Source organism: Helobdella robusta, assembly GCF_000326865.2.
Source record: "Helobdella robusta unplaced genomic scaffold HELROscaffold_5, whole genome shotgun sequence".
NCBI classification, from domain to species: Eukaryota; Metazoa; Annelida; class Clitellata; order Rhynchobdellida; family Glossiphoniidae; genus Helobdella; species Helobdella robusta.
Genome location: NW_008705254.1, coordinates 458,492 through 471,376, shown reverse-complemented (window position 1 = coordinate 471,376; position 12,885 = coordinate 458,492). Strand labels below are relative to the sequence as shown.

The 12,885-nt window shown below is 33.8% G+C and overlaps 1 protein-coding gene across 1 annotated transcript; it reads left to right on the top strand.

Moving 5' to 3' along the window:
• Positions 1–2,183: 2,183 nt before the first annotated feature.
• HELRODRAFT_67895 (hypothetical protein) lies at positions 2,184–3,286 on the top strand (the record flags this gene model as incomplete). Its single annotated transcript, XM_009026908.1, has 3 exons — positions 2,184–2,318; positions 2,486–2,690; positions 3,189–3,286. The coding sequence occupies 3 exons, from the start codon at positions 2,184–2,186 to the stop codon at positions 3,284–3,286; spliced, it is 438 nt and encodes a 145-aa protein (XP_009025156.1).
• Positions 3,287–12,885: the final 9,599 nt, after the last annotated feature.

The window sequence follows — 12,885 nt, the reverse complement described above, 5'->3', positions numbered from 1 at the left end:
ACGATGGATAAATAAATGAAAGTGTGAACGAATGAATGAATGCGCGATAAAAAAAACAATTTTAACGATGAATAATAACCAGAGTTGAATGTACTTAACTTCAATTTATATTAGCATTTTGCTTTGTGATTGTTATACACACATATACAATATATATATGTATAACATTAGAAATGTTATTGTTGATTTTTTTGTTATTAATCCGATACAAAGTTGAAACTTTTCAAAGGTTTTTCGTGTTGTTGTCTTCAATATTAACTTCTATATAAGGTACGAATTGTTTGTGTATGCATAGAAAACAGTTAAACCGCCAACAACCAAAACGAATATATAGAGACAAACATAGTTTTACTCATACAATACAAATAACAAAGCAAATACATCGTAAAATACACACAAAGGTATTCGCTTGTATGTAAAATTTAGTTTCAAAACATACATTCATTCTTGTCCGTTATTCCATTGAAGAGAATTTAATTATTCTCACGGTAATGAACAGCTCAAGAGATGTAAATGTATGCACGGAATGGGAATAAAATTGTTGTAGAGAGATGTATTTAAAAGTGTGTTTTTCTATGTAAATTTATGCCCATATAGCTTTATTAGTACCGTTACTTTTGCCAATGCACTTAAACCATACATCCAGTTTTAGCTAGTATTTAGCATGGTGTGTGTGTGTGTGTGTGTGTGTGTATCTGATAAAATTTTGTATTGTATTACAATTATTATTGTTGTTGTTTTTTGTTGTTGGTGAGTGACACGACTTTGTAACTCTTGCTATCATTGTAGTTGTTTTTCTTTACGTTAATGCTGTTCTGTATGTTTTTTGACCGTTTGGATAAAAAATCTTTCTATGTCTCTCTCTCTTTCTTTCTTTGTTTTTTCTCTGCCTCTCTCTCTCTCTCTTTTCTCTGTTTCTTTCTCTCTTTCCATCACCACTCATTTGAGCACCATCTCCCTACAAAATAAACCAACAGGCAACCAACTAAACAACCAAACCAGATGAATTCCTGTTACAAAACACGGTCATATTTGGATAAATCTTGAAAACCGGTTTCTTTGATTGGTCCATTGTTGAGGTGCCCTTTTATAAGGAGCGTTCTGATTGGCTGGCTGATTTTATGAGTTTTGTGGAATAATTTTGTGTCTTTCATTTATGATTTTATTAATAATTTTGAATTATTTATAAATAAACTTTATAGAGATATACGTTGAAAATGTATACGCATTGTATTTAGCACAATTAAAATCAAATTAAACTATAAATAAAACAAAATTAATTGAAAGTCATCATCAAACATTATCGTCGTGGTAAGTAATATAAAAGAACAAAATGGCCGACCAGCGTCTCAACATCAACGACAACAACAACTCGGCAACAACAACAACAACTACAATGTTCTCATCACAACAACAAAACGAACAACAACGTCACGTGACCGAACCGGCCCGCAAGATATCCAGCACATCCCTGGTGGGTCCATTCAGGAAAATTAGTGACATCATTTCTCCGGAGCGAAAACTCAGCTCGACGATCAATCCGTTTTACAAACCGCTTGAAGATGAGACGAGACTCACAATGCCGGCAGATGAAATGGCGCGAAACAAAAGCAAAAATGTCGGCGATGGGGGTGTTGATAACGATCGCAGCGATGACGATGAGTATATTGATGAGAGGGAGGAGTACGATTTTGATGATGACGATGACGGACGGGGCGCACGTAATGATGATTTCGAAGATGGTGATTCAATGGACGGCGATGTGAGAACCGATGAAGACGTTGAAGCTAGGAGGTTGGTCCTTCAATCTTTCATGCTCTGTCATTCATTCAATCATTCACTGATGAATTGTTCATCCATTCATTCATTTACTCAATCCATCCGAAGGTATTGTTGTGGGGAGGCGCGTTTGAACTGTGGCAGGTTCGCTAACGAGGTGAAAGAACAAGCGAAGGATTTGAAAAGATTAGCTAAGAAGGTGAATGAATGAATGAACGAACGAAGGAATTAATGAATGAATAAAGGACTGAAAGAACGAATGAATGAACAAATTTAACAGGTAGATTGCAAAACATTGTGCAAGTCATTCTTCTCCATGAATACGCTGAGGAAAAAACTACCAATTGTAAACTGGGCCCCAAAATACAGGTTCAAAATATTAATAATTAATAATAAGAATAATAATGATAATAATAATTAATAATAATAATAAAAGGTTAGAGGAGTTTCAGGGTGATTTAATAGCCGGTATAACAGTCGGTTTGACGGTAATACCCCAATCAATTGCCTATGCATTTATGGCTGGCGTACCAAATGAGGTATTTTTAATATTAATAGCCATGATGATTATGGTGGTGAATAAATGAATATATTAATGATTGAATGAACGAATGACAAATTATTATTATTAATATTATAACGACAATAATAATTATAACAAAATTATCTAATCCCCTACACTACCCCCAAAATTTTTCTAAATAAGACCGGACTGTATGCTGCCTTTATGGGCAGTTTTGTGTACGTACTATTCGGCACCTCGAAGGACATCACGCTCGGCCCTTCGGCAGTTTCGGCCCTTTTGACCGCCTTCTTCGCCACTTCCCCCGTTTCGAAAGATGGCAGTGTCGCTGTTATGTTGGCGTTTTTCGTTGGGCTGGTTGAGATAGGGATGCATTTGGTCAATTTCGGTGAGATTTACTTTTTTTCCTCCTTCTGTCTTACGTTGGTTCTTTCTTTCTTTTCTTTCTTTTTCTCTTTCATTTCTTTCGTTCTCTCTTTCTCTCTCTCTCTCTCTCTCTCTTTTGTTTTATTTGCGATTTTATTGAACGTTTTGTTATTATATCATTACGTTTCATAATTATTTCATTGAAAAATAATTTATTTGTTCGTTTATTCAATCGGTGATTCATCTATTCATCCATTCATTTATTTAATCAATTCATCCATTCATTTATTTAATCAATTCATTCATTCATTCATTCATTCATTCATTCATTCATTCATTCATTCATTCATTCATTCATTCATTCATTCATTCATTCATTCATCCATCCATCCATTCATTCATTCATCCATTCATTCATTCATCCATTCATTCATACATTCATTCATTCATTCATCCATTCATTCATTCATTCATTCATTCATTCATTCATTCATTCACCCATCAATAACCACCCTTAAAGGTTACTTCATGAATTTCATCTCCTTCCCGGTAATCAAAGCTTTCTCCGTTGCTTCTGCCATCACAATTGCCTGTAGCCAAGTCAAGGTCGAACATTAATAATACAATAATAATAAAAACATTAATAATAATAATAGTAATATTAATAAATTAATAAATATTAATAAATCTTAATATCATAATTAGTAGTAATTTATTATTATTGTTGTTATTATTTTTACGACCACTTCAACAGAAATGGCTTGGACTGAAAGGCGTTCCGCGCGATTTCATGCCCCAATTCTATTGGACGATTCGAAAGTTGCCGGAAACGAGGTTATGATAGTGATGCTTCTGGAGAGGATGACGGTGATGGAGAAGAGGAAGATGAGGATGATAATTGAAGAGATAAATTAATTAATTTTTCTTCAAAAGGCTCTACGACTTCTTACTGGGTGTTGTAAGTATTGCGGTGATCGTGGGGCTGAAGAAGGTCAAGGAGATACCATGGAAAACGAAATATGAAGACCTAAGTGTGGGGAGAAAAATACTGTTTAAGACTGTTTGGTTCATGGGGCTCGGTGAGTTTTGATGATGATGATGGTGGTGGTGGTGATGATGATGATGACGGTGCTGCTGCTGATGATGATGATGGCAGGGATGACAATGTTTCGCGCTAACATTTTTTAATTATCATTTTGAACTAACTCGAAAATTATGATTATAACGTTGAAAACAGTGACAACAACAACAACAACAATAATAATAATGAGAATAATAATAATAACAATAATAATAATAACACAACAGCTAGAAACATAGTGGTCATCATTGGCGGTTCAATAGCATCGTACATCTTCCTTTCGAACGGGCTAAGGCCCTTTAGCCTCACGGGGTACATAACTCCGGGAATGCCTCCATTTAAATTGCCTAATTTTAGTGTGGTGGACCCCAAGACCAACGTCACTTACAACCTGGAGTATATCTCCACAAATGTGGTACGGCCGTTACCATTGCTTTTATTGTTGTTCTTGAATTTTTAAATTATTATCATTTGCAAATACAAATCGTATTGGCAAATGATAATAATTACTATTATTTACAAATAATAATAATTATTATTATTGCTGAATTATTATTATTATTGTTATTTATTTATTATTATTATTATTACCATTTTGAGATTGGGATTGGATTCATAATCGTGCCGTTGTTGGGTATGTTGGAAGCTATGGCTATTGGAAATGTCTTCGGTTATTATTATTATTTATTTATTATTATTATTATTATCATTATTTATTATTATTATTACTATAATTATTTGTATTATTATTAATATTGTTATTGGAATAATTTAATTTTTAATTAAGCCAGAAAATTCAATTACCGAATCAATCCGAACCAGGAATATTTGGCCTACGGTCAGTTATTATCCTCATCATCGTCATCATCATCTTCAACATCGTCGTCATCATCACCGTCATCATCATTTTCCTCCTTATCATCATCATTATCATTTTCATCCTTATCATCATCATCATCATCATTTTCCTCCTCCTCCTCCTCATCATCATCATTTTCATCCTTATCATCATCATCATCATCATCATCATCATCATCATTTTCATCCTTATCATCATCATCATCTTCATCGTCGTCGTCTTCATCACCGTCAGGGCTTGGCAACTTATTGAACGGTTTTGTTGGCGGTATGCCGATAACTGGCACATTCTCGAGGACAGCTGTTAACGCGCAATGTGGTGTCAAAACACAAGCAGGCGGTATTTGGACCGGTTGGCACCATATTTTTTTGATAGTTTATTCAGTGTCTTTGATATCTAGATTGAGTGGATGAACGAATGAATAAATTATCCCGAGTGTTTGTTATATTGTTTGATGGTGGTTGGGGTTAGGATTAACTCTGGATCTTCTGGATTGCTAACAGCACATGTGGTAGCTGCAGTAGCAGCAATAGTAGTAGTTGTAGTTTATTCACCCATTCATACTTTCATTCATTCATTCATTCATACTTTCATTCATTCATCTATGCATTTCACTCCTTCACTCCTTCAGGTCTGGTGGTATTAATAGCTCTAGCATTCTGCACTCCCGCAATGTATTACATTCCCGACGCTTCCCTGGCTGTGGTCATCTTCATGGCCGTTCTCGACATGGTCACTTTCCATAAGCTCTGGATCTTTTGGAATACTAACAGTACGCGTAGTAGCAGCTGCAGTAGTTGTAGTAGTAGCAGCTGCAGTTGTTGTAGTAAGAGTAGTAGTAGTTGTTTTAACAGCAGCAGTAGTTGTGGTAAAAGTAGTAGTAGTAGTAGTATAGTAGTAGCAGCAGTAGTAGTTGTGGTAAGAGTAGTAGTAGTAGCAGGAGTAGTAGTTGTAGTAGTAGTAGCAGCAGTAATAATAGTAATGATAGTATTAGTAGTAGTAATAATGATAATAATAGAAGACGTTGTATTTGAAATTTAACTTTCACGCCCATCCCTAGAAATTGACGTCATACCGTGGATTCTGACAATTCTTCTGTCCTTCGTCATAAGCATAGCGGTTGATGAACTTTTTTTTATTTTCAAATAAAATATTTATTTCACCTAATTAGCATCTATATTATTTTTGGTTCTAAACAGTATGGCGTTATCATAGGAGCGGGAGTCGCCATTTTGTTGCTACTTTATCCGGCTACTAAACCCCAAATGAAGGTAAGTGTCGTCTGCTCATGAATATTAATTAGATATATTACATTTTTTAGGTTCTTTTTTTCTGTAGTATCTAAATGTATCATATGCATTGCATGTGATAGGTTGGGATATCTTTGCTTTTGAAACCGGTCATTGCGGCACCAGTGCCGGACATCTCAACCATTATACCATGGCGTGATGATAATATCAAAAATTGTTGTTTATTAACTTTAATTTTATTATTTCGATTTTTTTAATTTATTTTCAGACTATTCATCAAGCCGTGCCAGAAGTAGCTATTCATTTATTTAAGCTTTCGCTTTCGAATATCAACTCAATAATTTTCATCATCACTAAATACGCAACCATTATTTAATAATACTGAAAATAATCGGTTACATCACTCGATTCGGTTACTACCTGATTAATTCACATCACTCAGCTGCACCAATCGGTTACATACACTTTTCAATTTCGTTACTCCATTAAATTAAAATATCCGATTATAATATTAACCGATTTCTCGATAGGATTCGACGAATAACGGTTCCATAGTGCTTGTAACGTTCAACACGGGCCTGATGTTTCCCGCCATTGAAAACATGAAAGACATCCTCATTCCGATGTACAACGCAGGTCTGAAAACTGTAGAGATGGGTCGTTGTTGTCGGTTTATCGGTCGGTGTGGGAATGGCATTGATATATTGTCGGATCTATTCGATGTATCGGTATAAAAATATAGCATTCAGTAAGAACTGTGATCGTAAAAAAATATTTAACCGTAATAATATTAGTTATTATAGCAATTATAATTAAAAATTGAATACTAGTTATAATAAAATTATAATAAATTATGTAAATTAGCTACTGGTTTGCCACGGGGCGTTGTGTTGGACTTCCAACACGTGGCCTACATTGATACAACGACAGTCCAGGGTCTAAGAACCATGCTCGAGAATTTTAACAACAAAAAAATACCACTAGTTATTTGCCATTTGCAGGTTGGTTGTTGGGCTGGTTCTTTTTTTTCATTCATTCAATTATTTTGTTATTCATTCATACATTCTTCCTCTCTTTCATTGGTTGATTGGTTGATTAATTGATTGATTGGTTAATTGATTGAGTTATTAATTAATTTTTGAATAAATTATGCAAATGACTAGAAATCAGTCCGCGCTATGTTACTGAGAGCAAAATTGAAATATCTACTTTTGGCTGTCAGCATTGAAGAAGCGGAAGAAATTATAAAATTCGGTCAGATATTATTATTTTTACTATTGTTATTATTATCATTATTATTATTTCTATTTTCATTATGAATAAATTATGTTAATGTGGTAGGCTTTCGTTAATTCATTTGGTTTATTTGGCATATGAATACTAATAGGACCGAGCAAAATGGACAACAACAACAGCAACAACAACAAAAAGATACCAACAGAGCTAAACAAAAATGACGCCAACTTCAAAAACATCAACAACAATAACAACATCAACAACAACAACAACTCGAAAAATCGCGAATGCGGTTTCGACAATCCAAGTTTCCATAACTCAGTAGAAGACGAAACAGTAAAACAACAAAAATAATAATAGCAATTATAATAACGACACTAACATAACAACAACAACAATAATAATTATAATAATATAACAATTTTTCTATAATGTTAATATTACAAATATTACTACTACTGCCACTAAATTATTCTTATTGGTTTTATGATATTATTGGTAATGAAATTATTATTATTATTCTTTGTTTATGACGTTGACGAAATAGTAACAACAATAATAATAATATTTTTGTTTTTATTGTTCTTTTTTTTGGCCAAAAATTGAATGGCTATTAAGGAACCGATCGATCGTTCTTGGTGTTATAATTAAGTGAAATAATTATTATAGCGGTAATAAATAATAACTATATAATAATTAATAATAATATTAAAAAATTTCTGAGAGAAAGAGAGATAAGAAAGGAATAGAGAGTGAGAGAGAGAGAGAGAGGAAGAAAGAGAGAGAGAGAAAGAAAATTAGAAAAGGAAACGAGTCAAAAAGGCAGAGTACTAAAGTTACCTATTTTAGTAACTTTTTCGCTTGATCGATCATTCATTTAACCATTCATTTCTTTATTTGTTTCTTCATTTATTCGTTCATTTATTCATTTAATCATTCATTCATTCATTCATTCATTTATTCATTCGTACATTCATTAAATTGCTCTCAAATTATCATTCTATAACTATGAAATTAACCTTGCGAGTATAAAAGACCACGATTAATTTACGAAAAATATTAAAAATAATTAATAATTAATAATAATTTATTATTTTTTAATTATTATTATCAAAGCAAAGATGAACGCGAATGTAAAAAGTTGCACCTCTGAAATAAAAAGTTTCTTCAAATGTATGAATGGCGGAGTGTGCGAGATGAATTTATTTGAGAAGAAAATTTTTTGCAGGCTGGTTGATTGATTGGTTGCCTGATTGGTTGATTGATTGGTTGCCTGATTGGTTGATTGATTGATTGCCTGATTAGTTGATTGATTGGTTGCCTGATTGGTTGATTGGTTGGTTGGCTGGCTGGCTGGTTGGTTAATGAATTGTTTGACTGGTTTGTTAGTTGGCTGGTTGGTTGGTATGTGGCTGGTTGATTGGTTTATAAATGAATGAATAAATGAATCAATCAATCAATCAATCAATCAATGAATAAACAGTTGATTGATTGGTTGATTAATTGATTGACACATTCTAAACAGATGTCCTCACGATTTTGAAGGGCCTGACTGTCATACTAGAAGAAGCGGTTAATGAAAAATAAATCATTATGAAAAATTATATTATGATAAAAAAAAACGCTTTCTCTCACACACACACATCTCCACTCACACACACACCACACAGCCGTACTTCCGGCAAATTTCACTTCTTGCGATAGCTACACAACGCAAGCGAGAAGCTGTCAGTCGGGCGGCCGGTGCTATGTGGAGCTGTCTGACGGCGTTTTGGAAGTTAAATGCTGGTAGTTATTATTATTATTATTATTATTATTATTATCGGTGTGTTTGTGTTTGTACGTATTTAAGGCCGCCTGAAAGTATGTCTCTGTGTGTGTGCGTGCGTGTCTGTGTGTGTGTTTGTTTGTAGCTCTAACCGAGAGTAGAATAATGACGAATTACTATTATTACTATCAATCCTACAACATAGGTGTGCCTCTGATTTGGGCAACGGAGAATGCGGAAGACCCATTTATGGTTGTCATTATTAATATTATTATTTGTAATAAAAGTAGTAGTATTAGTAGTAATTACATTAGTAGTAGTAGTAGTAGTAGTAGTAGTAGTAGTTGCTACATTAGTAGTAGTAGTAGAAGTAGTTGTAGCGACAGCAGTAGCAGTAGTAATAGTATTTCATTTTTAAAAAAATCTTTCGTGTTTTAGCTCTTCGATTATTATCATCATTGTTATTATTATAGCCGTCATTATAATTGTTAATATTATTATTATTGTTATTATTATTATTATTGTTTCCAGGATTATCTGGAAATCGTGTGGGCGAGGGCGGATCGATGATGCTGATAGTAGTGTCCGCTGGAGTCCTACTGGTCTCCTTAGTAATGATCTTTGTGGCGACTATTCTCTTGTTAATATTATTATGCCAGTTACTATTTGTAATTACTATTTTGTGGCTGTAGTGGTAGTAGTAGTAGTAGCAGCAGTAGTAGTAGTAGTAGTAGCAGCAGTAGTAGCAGCAGCAGCAGCAGTAGTAGTAGTAGTAGGAGTAGTAGCAGCAGTAGTAGTAGCAGCAGTAGTAGTAGTAGCAGTAGCAGCAGTAGTAGTAGTAGTAGAAGTAGTAGTATGAGTAGTAGCAGCAGTAGTAGTAGTGGTAGTAGTAGTAGTAGTAGTAGTAGTAGCAGTAGTAGTAGCAGCAGTAGTAGTAGGAGTAGTAGCAGTAGTAGTAGTGTAAATATTTCTATCATTATTAACGATGGTAATGTTAATTCCTTCCAGTCAAACCCTCTCATAGACACGCAGGCAGACATACGTAAACACACACAAACAAATTTACACACACAAACAAACAAACAAACACACACAAACACACACGCAAAAAAACAAACACACACATACACAAACAAACACTTTTACAAAAACAAACACACGCACAAACAAACATACACACACACACACACAAACAAACACACGCACAGCAACAGATCCAAACGAGAAAAAGAACAAAAACTACAGCAGCAGCAAGACGACCAGACACTGAAGCCACAGCAAGAAGTCGACCGCACATCCCACCACATATACTACAAACACTACGAAAAACGTTCCAATTCTAGGCACAGTAGCTCCGCTAAGAACAGCCTTCTAAATGACTATCCACTGAAAAGCAACGCTGGAACTTCGGCTATGGACAGCTCTAGATCTGTAGCTGACGAGAAAGCTGCGAAAAGAACTATATTGGAAGAAAGCCATAGCGGGAATAACAACCGCTACCCCAGTGAAAATGAAATTAAGCTTGATAATAACGCTAATAATGATGGTGGTGGTGTTGGTAATGATGACGGTGATGGAGTTGCTGATAGTGATGATGGTGGTGGTGATAGAGATGCTGATAATGATGATGGTGGTGGTGATAGAGGTACTGATATTGATGATGGTGGTGACTTTAATAATGTTAGTGATGCTGTTGAGAATTTCGGTAGAGAGAATGGTGGGCTAGATGGCAGGGAAGGTTGTGGTAATGATGAAATTGATGTCATCGGTGCTGATGATGATGATGGTGGTTGGGGTGAGGACAAACGAAGTGCTGACGTCTTCGTTCACAGCAATGCCAACAACTGCAACAACAACAACAACAACAATATTAAAATTATAAATAAAAAGAAGAAAAATAACAACAACAACAACCACATCACAAGTAACAACAACAACAACAACAACGATAATAACAATAAAAACCTTACCATCGGCATCGCCAGCAGCAGCAGCAACAACAAACAACATCAATATCACCATTAAGAACCCCAGCAACATTAGTGACACCATCCTCAACAACAACAATAACAACAACATCAACAACAACAGCAAACATAGACAAAAAAGTAAGAAAAAAAACATAGACATGAAAACGTAGATTTATAAATACATCCATCGAGCAGAACTAGGCCTCTATGTTCACAAGTGCAAATGCCAGCCGGTGTTTGAATACATTTGAAATTTTAAATTCAAACAATAACAGCGATCATAATCACCACCACCATCATCATCACCACCACCATCATAACTATCATCACCGTCCTAACTATCACCATCGTCGTCGTCCCCATCATCATCATCATCATCATCATGGTCAACTCAAAAACGACAACTTAAATGTCTTCAGAATCGCTGTTCATATTCATCTTCAGAACAATAACAGGAATAATAATAATAATAATAATAATAAAAATGATGATTCGGCATGTTTGATGGCTCGCCTATTATTCTAACTTTATTTTTTACAATAAAATGTGAGTAGAAGATAATTGAAACGTACCAGAGTTATAATATTATCAATAATAACTTTCATAATTGGTGTTGTTGATGTTGTTGTTGTTTTTGTTGTGGTTGTGTCGCTGTTGTTGTTGTTGTGGTGGTGATGATGTTGTTGCGGTTGTTGTGTTGTTGTTGTTGATGATGTTGTCGTGGTTGTTGTGGTTGTTGTGTTTTTGATGTTGTTGTTGATGTTGCTGATGATGATGTTGATGATGTTGTTGTTGATGTTGTTGATGATGATGTTGATGTTGATGATGTTGCGGTTGTTGTTGTTGTTGATGATGTTGCGGTTGTTGATGTTGTTGTTGATGTTGTTGTTGTTGCAGTTGTCTGGAATACATTTTTTAAATACCTGAGACATGCATTAGGAATGAATTTCTTGGTGTAAAGTTACACGGCGAAACAAGATGAATAATAATAATAATAATAATAATAATAATAATAATAATAATAATAATGAAAGCAGAAGAAGAAGAAAAAGAATAGTAATAATAATAGCCTGGCTAACACTAATATAAAACTAATGATAAAGATAATTATGTAATAAGACTAATCAAATATACATAAATACATACATACATACATACATACATACATACATACATACATACATACATACATACATACATACAAACATACATGTTTATACCAGCACGTACTAAGAAAAGCCTGTGCAAAATGTTATCATCATCACCACCATCATCATCACTACCAAAGATGCTACTAGTAAAACTTTTCCTTGACATTTCATTCTTTTACTTATGATTTCATCCATCCATCTTTCCATACATACATTCATTCGTCTATGAACATTCACTCGTTCACTCTTTTATGTATTTATGAATTTATTCATACATTCATTCATGCATTCATTCTTTTATTTGATTATTTTTTCTCACTCACACATTAATTCATTTTTCAGAATGCTTTCATTATTGCTTTGATCTATTGGCAAGTTCATTCGTTTTTTCATTCATTCACTTATTCATTCATTCGTTCATTCGTTTATCATTCATTCATTCGTTCGTTCGTTCGTTCGTTCGTTCATTCATTCTTCTCACACTAACGTACATTTACCCTCCGTGCAAATATATCGATTGAAACTAAACAACAACAACAACAATAACGAACAACAACAACATTAATAATAAATTAACTAATAAATAATAATAATAACAACAGTAAAATTAATTAGCCAAATACAAAGAACTTGTTTGTTTCCATACGGCTAATTAATAATACTACACACACAATTATACTTATATATTCACACATACACTTGTGTGTGTGTGTATGTTTGTGTATGTGTGTATGTATGTATGTGTGTGTGTCTGTCAGTATGTAGAACTATTTTTAAGCATTAACCTTTTTTAGCATAATTTTTCTTGCACGTGTGTGTTATATATATATATATATATATATATATATATATATATATATATATATATATATATATATATATATATATATATATATATATAA